Genomic DNA, 17,409 nt, shown 5'->3' on the forward strand with positions numbered 1-17,409 from the left:
TTTGATTCAGGTGTGTTGGATAAGGGACACATCTAAAACCTGCAGGACACCGGCCCTCGAAGCCTGGAGTTGGAGAGCCCTGGTGTAGAGGTAAACAGGAAACGAGGGGTGAGATATGGGGATGCACCCATATATTGGCCAAAATCAGCTGCACTTACAAATGTCAGTGTACGCTTTTAATCTGCTGTCACATATCATCAGAGTGAACATTACTGTGTTTGTATTACACAGGACAGCTTTAAAATAAATCCATGTTGGGGCATCTTTATGAACAACCGTATAAAAATGTTCAGTCTTGGTTTTTTGAGCACTCTCCAGATGAATTATTGAGTCACAGTTGTTTGTCATGCCCCATAGTGACTATAAGAAGAGACAGAGAGTGTGAATTTATGTGTATTAATATATTTATTTATTGGTTCGTTGGTTTACTGGCCTCCTTCTTTTGCTGTGCTAGTTTCATCTCTTTACATAGCGTAAAGTCTCACATGCCCATCTTGGCCTCCTGCAGCAGAGTTGCCTCTCGGTCTCTCGGTTCTCCAACTTTTCTAACCACAAAATTTTTAATGAACCTTGTTTGCATTTCTGCAGAATTCTTTGCAAATGATAAATGACACACAGCAGCCACAGGATAAACAACAACAAAAAAAGTGTCGTCCATTAAAAACGTGGGACACGAAAGAAAAAACACAAACTGTTGAGAGTAGCTGTGTACTGATCTGAGAAATTGTGTTTTTGAGGATGAAAGTTTTGGGAAAACCTCCTCAGGCAGAAAAAATGAAATCTGTAAATGTTTTTTTTTTTTTTACTTTGACTTCAACAAACCAGCTTGTACAATGATAGAACCCCCCCACCCGCCCACATTATTAGGAAGCTCCCACTAGGACCTTAGTTTTGTCTGAATTCAGATGAAGGACACTCTGTGACATCCAATTCACTGACAGCCAGCTGGGAAGCCATGCAGTTCAGCTAACCAGCTTTTTTGGTTTAAACAGCTCAAACTCAAGCACCTCCGCTCACGTCGCTCTGTGTGATTTCTGCTCCTTGAGCAATAATAAAAAAAAACAAAAACACCTCCCAGCCTCAACCTCAGAGTCCCAGCAGAGTCTGGAGTGAGGCTGAGACCAGGGAGTAGGCAGAGAGCAGAAACTGGAACGATGTGGGCTGAGCTCGAGCTGAATTAAAGTTGACAATCTGCCTTTGCAATCTGTTTGATACATATTGGTAAATCCATCAGACTCTTTTCCTTCTTTAACCGACAGCTGTAATTTCCACTTTCCTCACTAATGTGGGAAATGATTAAAGCTCCTGTCAAAGCACTGTGGCGGGGGGAGGGGGGGTTAAAGAATACTTGGTTTGGAAAAGTTGAGGTGGGGCAAAAAAGATGTTTAGTATAATGTTTGCTTTTAAGCACATTTCATTATCCAAATGCAAACTTTACTTTGGAGTCACTCGGTAACAGAGATCAGTTTGTAGAACGACTTCATTCATTAAATACGCCGTACTCTGTGTCCCGTTTTCATATTAGCAGATCGATAAGAGAAGATGCAGCACGACAGTGAGTCTGGCTTTTTATCTAAATGACCTAAATCCATCAACCCAGGCTTCTCTTTATCGTAGAGGTTTATGTAATAATACTTCCAATGAGGTATGCACAGCAGTGCCTGAAAGTTTGTTTTCCTCGTGTTAATTATGCAGCTAGTTCTGCAATGTCATGATTGTTATTGTGCATGGAAAGAGAAGCCAAATGAACACAGTTGTGGTTCCCTGTTCGGCTGTTCTCCCTCCTCGCTCTCCGGTGCTTGCTTGTCTCTGGCAGCTGTACAGGAATGTGCCCGCCTGCTGCTTCACTGAAACACCACAACTCTGAGCTGTTGCTCGTTGGGTTTTTTTTTTTTTTTTGTTGCTTAAGCAGTAATCTGCTCTTTTTCCCCATTACTCCCATTAAAGGACTTCTGCCTTAATGTATGTGTCAGACCTTGGAGAGTATGTGCCAGCGTGCATCTGTGAGGAAGACTCAGTGTCGCACTCAGCCGGCACTCATTGTCTGCTCTGAAATGTGTGCCTTTGTGCTTACACATGCGCTGAATGGGCATGCGGGTATATGAGTGGGGACTGCGTGTGTGTTTTTCCCAGCCCTCCTTGTGTTACTGTGGGACGTGGGTCATATTTATCTAGGCCAGCAATGTGTTATTGCTCAGGGAGACAAACTGAGTTTGTTTGGATAAGCGAAGCGCTGAGCAGACGTGAGATATTATCTTCTTCTTTTTTTCTTGCACAGATTATCCAGGGTTCTGAGTTTAGCCGGGATAAACAAACTCAATCCATTTAAAGTCACAGGCTTCAGATAGAAGCAATTACACAAGCCAAGTAGAACTTGGAGAGCTATAAAGAAAAGTGTGTGAAGGATGTGCGCAGGGTTGGGATGATGGTGACCTGATATGTAGTGTAATCGCCCTCTAAAGTAATCCTGCAGTAATTATTGCATCTGTTAGCACCCAAAGCCCGAGTACCCCCCCCCCCCCCAACAGCCCGTCTCTGGTGTGTGATGAGCAGAAGATTACAAGGACAACTGTGTGCTCACTGACTTCAAGGAACTTCAACAGTTTACACAACTTTTATTTATTATGCTTGACAAGCTGGTTGCTTCAGATGCTTGAGGTTTGCATAAATAATGTGTGCTGCACTGATTAGGACTTATTAAATACATTATGCATCAAGACAATGAGTGCCAGGCCTGTCTGATTCTCTGGGGATTCAGTTCCAGCTCTTTAAGTGTCTGACAAAATGATTTCTCACAAGGAGGTGACGGATCATTTTAGGGCGCTTCTGAATCGACATAAGAAATGTGAGCAAAGTGGATTTTTATAGCCGTCCAAAACATTCTCATAAATAAATAAATAAATGATCATTATGCAGATCTGTATTGCAGTTAATCTAACATTATGTTTACTCAAGCTATATGCCATGCAGACACCAGACACCACAGTACTGAGCAGCAACATTTGCTGTGGCTGGTAACTTTATTCTGCTGCAAGGAATTTGAATTTTAAATATCCAGCTGCAGGAAGTGGTTATTTGGCATAACAGGATAGTTTGTTAGCATAAGCAATTACAGCTCCCGCCACTGATTAAAGTTAAACGGTGCAAAATTGGTTCCCAGTAGTCCCATAGGTTCATCTCTTACTGGGTTCCTATTCACAACCATCTTTTTTTTTGAATATAAGCACAACTATATTGTAAAAAGATATTGCTGCCAAGAGTTGGACTTCATGGGCCAGATTTACTGTGCTGAGCAACTTATTGAAAATTTTGAAGATGGAGGCAGTTCAGGCAGTATTGTCTACCAAGAGAAATGCACAAATTTGACAGGTTGCAAACAAGCAGCCGTGATGAGGGGGCAATTAATCTGCTTTTAATTTTACCAGCATAGTAAAGTATAAGGTTGTAAGCACAAAGAAGAAGCAGGACACGGGCAAAATCCATCCCATCAATTCATTTTCTTCTGGGGGGGCTGTTGCCCATCCCTGCTCTGAGGGTACACCCTGGACGGGCCACCAGTCTGTCACAGGGCTATCACGTAGAGACAGACAACCATTTAGATCCAACCCCCATGCAACCCCACTAACTGCATGTCTTTGGACTGTGGGAGGAAGCTGGAGTACTTGGACAGAACATGCAGACTCCACACAGAGCCCCATCCTGGATTCTGACCCAGAAGCTTCTTGCTGAGAGGCAACAGTGCTAACTGCTGTACCACTGTCCCACCCAGATACTGAGGGGACTGTGTGGGGCCCTGCAGCTGTTCTCAGGATGGATTCAACCAGAGTACAGCTGCTTTATTATTGCAAACATTCCCACCGAACAAATCCAGAATCTGTGTTTAACAGCTGACCTGTTCAAAATGTAGAGAACACAACAAGTGTGCACACAGTGCAACACAACACAACAACATGCACACACTGCTGTGTTTCTGCAGGTTTGTGTTAAAGTCAGAGGAAAGAATCTGATTCACAGCCGGCTTTGGGCAGCAAACAAGACATCAACAGATCTAAATGATGTTTCACAGTATTCCCAAATTACACTTAGTGACACATTGTTATTCAAAGTGATTCAAACATTAAAAACACTTCATATTAATAGCTTCATGACAGACATTTTAGTGTTTATGTAAGAAAGTGTTTGTGTAAGAAATCAAGCCTTAAAGAGGAAAAATACATAACTGTAAAAAGTAATGTGTTCAGTCTGTGGCCTGCATGCACAAAGCATTGTTTTTGCATCCTCTAAAACAACAAAAGATTGTGTGCTGTTTGTGTCATAAGCCAGTACAGAGCTGGCAATATTTCCCAACATTGGTTGTTCTCAACTTTTTATTCGCTGACTTTTTTATTCGCCTCACCGCAAAAACATGGACCGCACGGCTGAAAGCACCACTGCAGGAACGAGGGCTTGACCTTTCACTGGTTTAAGAATTTGCTTGGTGGGACACAACATGCAGGTACCAGGTCATGGAATGAAATGGTTTTCAGACATTATACTAATTACACTGTTTAACTGACAGCTGACCTCTGAGAGGTTGTGTGCAAAAATAGCACAACGAAGACAATTTAGCTCCAAAAATGAAGAACAAATGTGGATCCTAATGACACAGTATTGTGTGAAACTGTGGTATAATCTACATTACTGGAAAAATAGCTCAGGCAGACTCGCAGAAGGAAAAACTAATTACCACTGATTGGTGTCACGGAAAATGTCGCCGCTTCATTTTTTTTTTGGTGTTTGGAAGCAAAAAGTGATCAAGGGTGAGCGCAGCGGTCTGAACACGCTGTGACTGTTTGGGTCGGGGGCGGAGCCTGCGTAGTTTATCTGTGCTGTTTCTCATTGGCAGCAGCCTAAACAAACTGAGGTGGCCAAAGCAGGCTGGAAGACAGGCACATAGATACACAAAGGGCTCCAGTTCATGTGCATGTGCATACATTCATATGCATATGCATAGGCTACACATTATCCATGTTTATCTGTTCAAAAACAAAAGCCTGCTTAAGGTATTATTCAAGTTAAACTGCCACCGTGGGCTCTGGGTGAGGCTTCCTGTCACTGGGAACAATGTTATTCACCTTATGTTCTGTTTGTACATATGACTAAAGTTCATAACACCAGATGACTGAAGATGTAACCATGGAGGTGAAGCCAGCTAGCTGGTAACCCGCTGGTTATCGTCTGATGACTCTGGGGGACGACGGCCAGTGTTTTGGGGCTTCCTCAGATATTCAGATAAATCCAGGTCAAGACTTCCTGTTCCATTGTTTGCAGTCGGACTGTGAATGCAGATGCATTCTTTAAAGTCTAATTTAAAGCTAAATATTCAGACGATAACCGATGGTTTTGTGATTGTTATCAGGGCCTGTGATTTCAGATTTAGCTCCCTGCACAAACTTTACCTGCATTCAGCCAAAACCTGATGTTTGGTCGATACTAGCTGCACTACAGAGAGTACCCAGAAAGCTTTCAGTACTAGCACTGCGTCTGCTGCCTACAGATTCTGCATGCTCATATATAAATGTCTATTTATAGAGATCAGTGACTAGATTATTAAGGTTCATAAAGAGGCTAAAAATAGTCTTCTGTCATTGACTTTGTGTCCGTCAGTAAGTGTGTTCCCTAAATATGCTGTTTTGTCGAGGTGACAGACATGTGTGACGTTTTCAGAGCTTTTCTCCCTTCGATAGCGTGAGAAACGAGAACACAACAAACTGGAAGAAAGGCAGGAACCAAGACACAAACACTCTGTGGTCTGAACACTGTGACAGTCAAATGTTTTAAAGAATTTCTCTGAACTGACCCCACAAACCATTAATGCACTATAAATGTGGATCTCACTGTAAAAGGAGGAGGTTTTAAAAAGAGCTTTGGGGGCTCTTTTTATATAAAACGGACCCAATGAGCAATACACTCACTCTTTTTTTCACTGTTGTTTTGTGTAATTGAATGCCAAAAGCCACAGAATTGGCCCCGTTTGCTAGGAAATAAAGCTACACACACACACACACACACACACACACACACACACACACACACGCGCTTTATTTATTTATATTTTTACAGAGTAGCGGTTTGGATATGTGACACTGCTGCCTTGGTTGGGTGGCTCAGACAAAAAATGTAATATGATGCAATATTGGTGATAGCCCCAAGATCTCGGCGGTGTTCTGCAGTAATAGTACGGCTTTGATTGATGGAAAGCTCAAGGCAAAATGTCGGTGCCTCCGAGGTCTTCATCAAGACAAGAGAACTTTGTTACTTTCTGAAATAAGCTCGTCTTCAAGTGTCGACGTGACATTTCAATCTATCTTTCTGTCTGCTTGTGTTTTTCCTCTGAAAAGTTTTATCTTTGCACTCAAGTCCCAGAGGTTTTAACTGTATTCACTCCTTTGTAACTGCTTTGCATTTAATTACTAACTTGCAAAGTCTGTGCACATACCCCCCCTCCCAAAAAAAAAAAAAAAAAAAAGAAAAGAAAAGAAAAAAAAACCACACAGACACGCACACTAATATCACTCTTATTGTCAGATTTCTCTAGGGATCGTGGGTTTGCATTGTCTGTCTTAAGCTCTCTGTGTCTTTGTTTTGCGTGTGCGTGTGTGTGTGTGTGTGTGTGTGTTTAAGCAGAGCTCTGCGTTTGCTTTTGCAGGGACTCTGAAGCATCTGTGTTTACTGTCTCAACAGAGAGGGAGAGACTGAGAGGGAGAGACTGAGATAGACAAAGCGTGGCGCGGACACTCGCAGACTTCGGGCTGTGCAGTGAAAACAAACGCTGCTCCGGAAGTCTTCTCACGCTCCCTCGCTCTTCCTTTCACTCCGTTTCTTTCTGTCTTTCCATCGCTCACGCTTTCAGCGATTGAACTTCAATTTCTTTGACTTGTTAGTAGTTTTTATTGTTCAAATAAAAGCCATGATGGTAATGTCACTACTACGTATGTACTTGTACTTTTATCTACACGGCTGTCTGTAACGGGGGTAAACGGGGGTTTAATTTTCTGGACTTGAAGCCTCGCTGTGTTTCGTGTAGTTGTACATTTGCAGACTTGTGTCTCGACTTAAGATTTGTTCAGATTCTTCTTCGTGTCGTGACTTTAAAGCCAGCGTTTCAGACCGGAGTCTTTACTCGAGACCTTAATCTTCTTGGCTTGAATATCATAACTTCTAACATGATTATCTTGAACTGTCGTTTCATTTATTTCACTTAACTATGTTTACACTCAAGGTTTGGGACTTTAGCACAGGACGCTGTGCTGGAAATGCAGCTTGGAGCTGGAGACTTGTGAATAATTATGTCTTTGGTAACGGTCTCAGTGAGGATGTAGCTGTATACACTTACAAGACACTTTATTAGGTACACCCTGCTACTACCAGGTTGGACCCCCCTTTGCCTTCAGAACTGCCTCAGTTCTTCATGGTATAGATCCAACAAAGGGCTGGAAACATTCTTCAGAGATTCTGGTCAATACTGACATGATTGCATCACACATTTGCTCCAGATTTGTCGGCTACACGCACATGATGTGAATCTGCAGTTGTAACACATCCCAAAGGTGCTCTGTTGTATTGAGGTCTGGTGTCTGTTGAGGGCATTTGAGTGCAGTGACCTCAGTGTCATGTTGAAGAAACCAATTTGAGATGATCTGAACTTTGTGACGTGACACTGTGGGTACGCTGTGATCATAAAGTGATGGACTCGGGTAGGCTGTGGCATTTAAACAATGCTCAGTTGATACTAAGGGGCCCAAAGTGTATCAAGAAAATATACTAGAGCCATTAAACCACCAGCAGCCTGAACTGTTAATACAAGGCAGGTTAAATCCACATTTTCATGCTGTTTATTTCTATAATTCTGACCCTACCATCTGAATGCCACAGCAGAAATCGAGACTCATCAGACCAGACGGTGTTTTTCCCAATCTTCTGTTGACCTGTTCTGGCAGAGATGCTCTTCTGCACAACGAGTTGGTTGTAATGAGTGGTTATTTGTGTTACGGTCGAGTTCCTGTCTGCTTGAATCAGTCTGACCGTTCTCCTCTGACCTCTGACATCAACAAGCCCAGAGAGCTGCCGCTCGCTGGATGTTTTCTCTTTTCAGATCGTTCTCTGTAAGCTCAACAGATGGTTGTGTGAGAGAACCTTGGCACATCAGCAGTTTCTGAAATATTTAGACCAACCTGTCTGGCATCAGCAACATTCAGAGTCACTTTAATCACCTTTCTGATGCTTGCTTTGAACTTCAGCAGGTCCTTGACCACGTGTACATGCCTAAATGTACTGAGTTGCTGCCATGTGATTGGCTGATTAGATATTTGTGTTAATGAGCTGCTGAAAACGTACACCTAACAAAGTAGCTGGTGAGATTATGGACGTATGTATCGTAAAGCTAGGAACACTTAAATATTTAGACCTTTTTTCCTTTTTGTTAAAAATAAGGCGTTCCATTGAGGCTGAGCAAAGTGCTGGGTTAATGTGGCAGCACTACTCTGAAACTGCTCTGATGGATCTATCCTTTGTAACATGAGCTTATTATACAGTGTAAACTCTTAAGACACCAATGGAGGACCAATGGGCCAGTGTTGGATATGGTATTTATTGCTCTGAAAGTTGTTTCAGCCTGGATACAATTAGGCTAAAAGGCTACAGTTTCCAGCCTATGAAACGGTGAATGATGCCATTTCTCTGTGGCTCAACCTTTGGAGTCAACTCTAGGATTTACATTTAAAAATGAGAAAATTGTGTTTTTGTCTCTCTGAAATGGATCTTAGTTTGCACCACAGCCATCATCTGTCATCATCATCATCGTCACAGCTCTTAGGCTATGATTTTTAGCATCTTGTACAACTTAAACCACTAAAGTAGGAGACAAGCAGGAACCAGTGCCCCTCATAAATAGAGCATGTGCATTTACATGCAAATTAAGTGTCTGATGGCAGTCTTTGCTCTGCTCTGCAGACTTGGCAGGTTCACTGACACTTTAGACAGAGAGCAGACACGAACTGCCATCAGCAGTTACAGCTGACCTTGACCTGAAAATTACCTGCCTTGACATGGAAATTAACTTTCTTGACTGGGGGATTAAGGTGGGATTTGACTGCCCTAAATTTAGACTTGACATTCTTGAACTGGCCGTCTTCAGTTGGCTCTGAAGGAAGAGCTATCCTGACTTGTATTTTTAATGTGTTGATTTAGGATTTATCCAGTCCAGACTTAAGACGGTTATGATTTAACTCAGAGTGTAACTTAGGACTGAACTTCTGTTTCTCGGGTCTTGATCTAAGACTTGATTATCTTAATTGTGCTTCTATTGTAAACAGACCGCAGTGCTGTCCGGTAGATGAAACAGGCTGGTAGGACGCAGAGAGGATCATACACTCTGTCACTGCTGTGCTCTTTCTCTAAATATTAAACGTGCACACCGCCGGCAGAAATTAAGCAAAGTTTTCCTCACGTCTAGACTGCAGCTTTCTTTTCCTTGTGCATGTTCTGCTTTGAAACCACCTCGTTATTCCTAATGCACGTTCAGATTCCTCTGTCACAGAAATCTTTCCCTCAAACTAATGAAGAAGAAAGAGAGAGGGAGTCTGTGACTTTCGTCTCCCTCTTTCTGTCCTCAGGACTTTGGGACGGGCTGTTAGGTCACTGTTATTGTTGAGGCGAAGCAGCTGTAGAATGTGAGCTGCGAGGTCAGAGGCCGTGTGTGAATGTCTGCTTTTGTTTTCGTGTGCGTTCAGTTTATTAAAATGTCTGACTAGGTCCAAGTACCGAAGGGAGTGCACTAGACATGTCATGAATACACAAGTCTGTTATTATCCAAAGCTCTCTGAGGGACTCTGAATTGTCTGCTTTCCCACAACTTTGCTTTCAGCCCAAACTGGTGTCATTTGTGCAGCTCAGAGTAGAAATAGCAGCAGCTGTCAGTGCCATCAAAACAGAAACACTCAGTCATATCACTGCTGTTTGTCTTAAGATTAAGCATAAAAAACAGATTAATTTTGAGAGATGAGTTTATTTAATTCCCCTACCAATATCATATTCAAACTGGATTTGTACATTATGCTTCTCTCCACTCTGCTGTTTTCACCATGACATAATGCATAAAACATTTTGTTTTTCTTGCTCTGTAATGAAGATGAGAGACCTCTCAGACACACTGTAACAACAGGAAAGCCGGCTCACTCCTCATGTTCTGTGGAAACAGCACAAAAAACATGTTTGTAGGAAACATGAATTTCTGCTGCTTTTCTTTCTTTTTTTCTGTATGTAATTGTTAGTCAGTTTAAATAAAGATGAAATGTTAAATGTAAATTATGAATATGATCAAGTCGCTGTGCATCTCCAGGCCACTTTGCAACCCACTTCCACCCCAGCTCCTTCTACCACGCCGTCTCGACTTATCACTGATGCCTCCTCTGTTCTCGCTGCTGCTCTACCAGCCTCTGGCTTTTAATGTGTGCACTTAAAAATATTATAAGTAAAATAATCTCTAATAAGCCACATTGTGTATTATGTTAGATAGTCTATGCTGCTTGGCATTTGGCAGCCCGTAGAGGTGCAGCAATGCTCTGTAAGGCGTGTTGCTTCTTGTAACATTGATTGATCTGGATTCTTTTTTCCGGGGAAATTTCAGGAGCAACGGCACCGTCTGACTCAACAAACTTCAAAGTGATATTTTTAAAAGCAATTTAATTTAACAATCAGTCCTCCATTCTTTTGTTTCCAGATCATTGATGAAGATGACACCCAGTTCATGACCAACTGCCCCCCTGCGGTGACGGAGAGCACACCTCGCAGACGCACCAGGATACAGGTCTTATGGACGGCACCGCCCAGTGGGAGTGGCTGTGTGATACTGAAGTGAGTTTTTGCTTTTACCATTATAGATTACAGAGACAATTATTATGGGGCGGTTAAGAAAACAAACAGCTGTTTGCATCAAAATAGGCTTAAAGGTTTGGATTTAAAATCAGCCCCCGGCAGCTGATAGAGGTGTTTTATGGGCTTTTTTTCTTTGATCAGACTTTTTGTATCATAAAGGTCACAGTGATGACTTTACTCGAACAAGTCTGAGCAAGTTGGTGCTCATACTAGGCTGCTGGAAATCAGCAGTTGCCTAATAGAAGGGAATAAAATGGGGAAAAATACACGGTGCACTTCAGAATGGAAAGTAGCCTAAATTGAAATGTTTATCATTCTACACCATCAGGAGCATTTTACAGTTTTGACTTTTTCTTTTCTTGCACAAAATAACCGGCACTGTTACAGATAGTCGTGATGGGTTACAGGCAGCACATTAAGTCAGCTGATGCCAGGTGTTCCTTTAGATGGTGCGCACGTTGGCTTCTGCAAAGGGACCGGCTCTACAAAGGAGCGATGGATGATGATTACTGGGGTTTGTGGTTTGAAGCAGGTGTGGCTTTAAACCTCTGGTGTTATTTCAAGAGTGTGCATGACCTTAGCTTTGTGTGCATGTGTGAAATGGCAGCAGCAACTCTGAAGAAGGTGTACTGTATCAGAACACAGGGCTGGTATTATTTCATCTGGATGAACAATAACTTTGGAAGAATATTGACTGTTCAGTGTTGTGCCTTTTATTAGTCACGTTAAAGTCTCCATAAAAGAGGAGCTCTTTTTTTTCCCGGTGATAAGTATTTCCTCAAATAAAAAAAGGCAAGAAAATGTGCTGTATATGAATACTAATGATAGGAAGGGCATGATTTAGGTATTCAAAAGTAAAGTTCAACAGTTATATTGGCCTGTAATCATGATTTAAACAGATTTCCCTTAAATTTATTATGTGTGGTTATTTATGAGTCCTTACTAAGATTATATGGCAGTGCAGCTTAAAAATAATCGTGTTATAATGTCACAATAAATCGTGGATTACTCATTTAGGGTCTGCTGGCGTCAGCTGGTCGATGTTTGCCCAAACATGTGATAGCAACACGTAATCTGCTGAGTGCCCTCTGGTGGACAAACTATGCAACATCAACATGCTCACCATGGTTGAAGGGTGTTTTTCACTTTATAAATGTCAGTACTGATGGATTGGCTAGTATTGGCTGATATAGCACCCCCACCGGTTTAATCAATTAGGCTGTAATATGCAGATGAACCACAAGCTTAAAACCACTCACTGGAGGATGGACACCTCTGGGGATTGCTTGTGGCGTCTGGCTGTTTGGGTCCTGGGGTTTTTAGGGCGGGGCCTGTTCCTCTCCAATTAGAATTTGTGTTCTTCGTTGTGTTCTTAGAGCCATTCCTGTAGCAGAGAGTACTGCCCGCTGCTGTAGACTGCTGCCTTTGGGGAGTCGTGTTGCCAAGAGCAATCAAACAATAAAATGTTGTTTGTTTGTGTTTTTTTTATGTCCATTAGTGCAAATGCATTAGCAAATTTTAAAGGTGAAACCAAAGGTTTACAAATGCATGAAAACACATTTTAGAAACACATTTGTCATTTATAGAAAGAAAAGAAACAATAAATTTCTCTCTGAGATCAAAGAGGCTGACGTGTTAATTATCATGACATTATTATTTTTTTCTGAAGCTAATGATTATTGTGGAATTTAATGAAAATTGTGAGGAAGAGAGCAGGAACATCTGAAACTGACTTCAGTGATTTTTATGCGCAGTGACTACACTTTATGCTTCTATAAATTTAACAAATGGGTCTTACCATTAATACATGATGGAGAGTGAAGAGTAATTTGGGCCATGTGCAGGGAAAAAAACAAATGATATGTGTGCTCAGACAGCTACAGTGAGTTATGGCAATATGTAGCTTTAAGCCACTTTTTGACAACTTGAGAATACAAATGATAAAGTGAGATAACTCAGAGTGAACACACCACCTGAAAGTGTCTGCCTCCCTCCCCTTTGCTTTCACTCCCTCTCTCTCTCTCTCTCGCTTGTTTCCATCTCTTCAATCCGACTTCCCGAAGGGAATAACCTCTCTGACACGCATCTCTTCCTCCACTGAGCGAGATGCTATAACTTGCCCTTACCTCCACCGTATACTCACAGCTGTTACTTTTAATTTATCTGCTTTTGCTGGATGACAGATGGCACATCGCCATCCCAGTGTCTGCTAGTTCAATAAATCCGGCCCTGTGTGGTGAAACATCTGCTATGCAAATTCAACTCGTTTTTCTGTCGCCTTTGTCTGTCAGCTGTGAGATCGAGATTTAGTATTACCTCGTTTAACATCTTCGCCTTCCTCGTCTCACTCCGTCTTCTGTCTTAACAGTCTGCTCTCTGCTGTTGTGACCTGCCCGTCACTTTATCTTTGTTTTTCCTGCGATGCTTTTCACAGCAATGAGAAGCAGATTCGTCCCAGCCTGGAAGGAGATGCTCTGTTGTAGGTCTGTGCTATAAAATATCACTTTAGTGGACAACATGGCAGCTGTCTTCATAAATCACGTACCTTAACCCTGGCCGGTGTTGAGAGGAAAATACACATCTCCACAGCAAAGAAGCACATTTTCATTCCACCGTGGGAATGCTCCTCTCCCCCCCCCCCCCCTCCCCCCCCCTTTATCTTGCGATCTGTTTCATCCTACTCAGTATTCACTGTGTTGTAGGAAAAAATATGCTGTCAGTCCACAGCGTCAAACACACGTCTCTCAGCTCAGTCCAAATGCAGCTCCCTGCAGTTGGGAGCGTTCCAGTACTTCTTCCTCCCTGTATGAGCCCACTGGTCGTTTGACTGCTTGAGATCCTATATTTTATTCCATGCCAACTTCAACACCTGCTATTTTGGAATTGTTGCAATGATCATTTTCTTTTCTTTTTTTTGTTGCGAGGGGGGAGTGATAAAGCTGTAAGTGACAGCTGTAGCACTTAAAAAAGAGGGGCTTGTTTGTTTGTTTGTTTTTTATTACAAAATTAGCTGCAGATTTATATATTTATTTATATTTTTTCTTCTTTTTAAAAAAAAAAAACAAAACAGTGGTGAAAAGCCAGATCTACCTCCAAACTTTAAAGGAATGATCGCTTGGTGAGAATCAGCATGTCTGAACACGAAGATTGAAAACTGATAAAAGTTTATTGTAGCTGACCTAAAATGAAGTATAGAAGTGAAATATGTGCTTGACAGTGGGCTGATGTATTCAGTTAAATCTGATGTTGCTCCGTGTTTCGTGTTAGCAGCAGCACACAGGCAGGAAGGAAGGAACTGCGATATTAGTCGTTGTTCAGAAGAAGAGCAAATTCTGTTTGTTTTGGTTTTAACTGCAGTGCTCAAGAATATTTAAAAGGAGGAAAAAAGCTTTTTTTTTTTCTCCGTCTGCTTCTCATTTTGGTATTTTAGTTTTAACACTTTTTGGAAAGCTTTTCTTTTTTTGTTGGTCTTGTTGCAACAAACTTAATTGCTATTACACTCACTTCCCCTGTATTTGGTGTGCTTTGCTGCTGTGTGTGAGGAAGTGCACACACAGCAGCAAAGCTGATGGGCGAGAGGAGAGACGAGTGAAAGAGCCATAAACAACAGCAAAGTGCAGCCGCCTCGCACCACGAGCTGAAATAAGAATTTTGTTATTGTGATGCATTATTTTACTAATAAATACCAATTCACTCAAATAATATTCTGTATTTGCTTTATTTTGCTTTACAAAGTTGGGAAAGCGGCGTTGAAGTCGAGCCTGATGTTGCCTCCCAGATAAAACGCTGATTCTTATTCTCTCCCTCACAGCGAGGAATACCGCTTATTAATTTACCGCTGTATCAGATTGATTCACGGTGTTAGCCGATATCGAATCCAAGGTGTCTGCATCAGTACAGAGACTGGAAAAGCTGGACTGATGCATCCCTAAAAGAAACGAGAAAAGGCCGCCAGACTGTGAGATTTATTTTAAACAAGTTCCCGACAGAATCAAACTTTGAATTATAAATCAGAGTTTAGAGGTGTGATGGGCATAAGGGATTATTTCTGAGACTGTAGGTGGGCTTACTTTAGATAATCTGATTGAACAGTGAATCGTTTCTCATCCGTCTGGCTGTTTTTTTTTTTTTACTAAAAATACTCCCAGTTAGCAGTTTCTATGGTGATTACAGACCTATAATGATAACCAACACTGATGACCCAAACCGCAGAGACTAAGACTTTAATTGTAATAAAATTAACTGGTAACAGTTTGAATAATCAATTAATAATTGCTAGAATTCAATGATTTCAGCATCTCATTGTTTCATTATAAGTGAGAGAAAATTCAATTTTTTTGCACTGATGGCTGAACAGTGCCTCAGATGTGTGTTGGGGTCAGTGGAACGGTAATATCCATCCATCCATCCATCCATCCATCCATCCATCCATCCATCCATCCATCCATCCAGAGCCGAGTCACGAGGGCAGCACCCTAAGCTGAGAAACCCAGGCCTCCCTCTCCCCAGCCACCTCCTCCAGCTTATCCAGGGGAACATTCCCAGGCCAGCCGGGTGATATCATCTCTTCAGTGTGACCTGGGTCTGCCACAGGGCCTCCTCCCAACAGGACATGCCCAGAACACCTCGCCCAGGAGGTGCCTAGGAGGCATCCTAGCCAGATGTCCGAATCACCTCAACTGGCTCCTTTCGATGTGGAGCTCTGGGTAGTGACCGAAAGAGTGAGATCAGAGGAGTGGTTGTCCTCTCACTTAGAGACGGGGTCACAGTCATTGGAGAGGGGCTCGGAGCCTCCACACACACTGACTCATGAGATGAAAACAATATTAGTCACACTGTCATGGATAGTATGTAGCAAAAGCCGTTTGGATATAATTAACATAATGGATTATATTTTTCATTCTTTTAACAATTTACATACCAAATGATAAGTGAAAACTATGCTGATTATTCAATGATGAAAATATTCAAGTTATCAAAGCTGCTATTTTCATACCTGACAGAGCTGCTTCTTTCTGAATCTTGAGTTTTTCCTAAAGTTCACACCGTGAAGCGACGCGTGAGCTGCACACCTGAAACAAGTCCGCAGCTGAGCGCGCTCTTCAGTCTCTTGGCGAGCTCTCTATCACGCGCCATCCCCGCTCGTCTCAGCTCCTGCTGGCACTGGAACTAACAATAACTTCTCTCCTTCAGGCAGGCAGCGTTCTGTCAGGCCTGCCCTCCTCCCCCTCAGCCGGTCAAGATGTTGTCATTCATTTGGCTTTTATGTCCGCCTGGAAACAATGTGTAGCCTCAGGCTGAGGGAACAAATTGTAAAAACTCTACTGTATTCTTTATTTTCTACCACATATTTAGCTTCACTATATTTATTTTTAATGCTTGAGTCCAATGTTCATGGGACTTACAGAAGTTTTGGCTCAGATAAACATAAAAGTGGAATTTGGTGTAAACTTCTTGGACACTATTTACTTATTGTTACATAAAACACAGAACTGTGTCCACTTCTCTCAGTGTCTAAATGCCTTACTGACATGTGTTTAAATATTTTGTTTGTTGAGTAAGTTTGTTTTGCCCCTGAGTAGATTTAGTTCTGGCAACATATTCTGCAAAGTGCAAACAGAGTATTTAGTGTTGGCCTAACTATTTTTCATCTGTGACGAGGACATGAGAAGAGCTGTAAAGTACTAGAAAATTACAGACAAATGTTGTGACATTGTCCAATGTTGCCCTTTCTTATATGTAGCACATAGCAGGACGTCTTCCTCATAAGATGCATTCTCACAAATGCAAAATACTCCTGCTGGTTTAGGCGAGAGTGCTGCCTGGTTAGAGAGTGCAGGAAGCTCTGCTGGGAAATGTAAGAAAAGTATAAGTGTGAAAACAGCTAAAGTTAGAAACGTATGGGTGGACAAAAAGCTCTGCATAGCAGCTTCTCCAGGCCTGCTCAGACTATGATCTGCACACTGAGTTTGTTTTGAAACATTCTCACCTCTCTTTATGGTCAGTGCCCCAAAATTAGGGCGGTTTTAAAAAATATAAACAAGCAATATTTAGAGTAAGGAATTAGTAATTGTTTTTACTGAAAATAAGTCAGTAGCATCATTTGAAGAAGAACGTTCCACTGAGGTGATCAATGTAAGAATAATTTCTGAGTGTAAGATTAGGAATAATAAAAAAATCCAGAGTCACATCCAAAAACCAGTATTGAATGGCTGTGATCTGTGTGTCCAAATTCAAGTTAAAATTCTTCTCTGCAAAGGACAAACGCTAAGAAACAGCAAATGCTGCCACCTTTTCTGGTCCCGAGCTCATGTGAGATGGACTGAGGTGAAGCGTCCTGTGGTCAGAACCAATAAGATTTTTATTTCATCTTGGAACGCCTTAATGCTGCATCTTCAGGGCTAAAGGAAAAAAGGCCCGAGCGTGCTTGTTATTAGCCCAGTTTGAAAGTCAGACTCTGTGAGAAAACAGTGGTGGGCTATGCACAGAGATGTA

The 17,409-nt window shown here is 41.9% G+C and overlaps 1 protein-coding gene across 1 annotated transcript in view; it reads left to right on the forward strand.

The window, feature by feature from the left end:
* Window positions 1-17,409, forward strand: part of spon1b (spondin 1b) — a 110,273-nt gene that overhangs the window by 4,891 nt on the left and 87,973 nt on the right. Inside the window, 1 exon segment of the mRNA XM_030731198.1 lies at window positions 10,760-10,893. Coding sequence (XP_030587058.1) covers window positions 10,760-10,893 — 134 coding nt within the window.

This window comes from Archocentrus centrarchus, chromosome 6 (assembly GCF_007364275.1).
Source record: "Archocentrus centrarchus isolate MPI-CPG fArcCen1 chromosome 6, fArcCen1, whole genome shotgun sequence".
Classification (NCBI taxonomy): domain Eukaryota; kingdom Metazoa; phylum Chordata; class Actinopteri; order Cichliformes; family Cichlidae; genus Archocentrus; species Archocentrus centrarchus.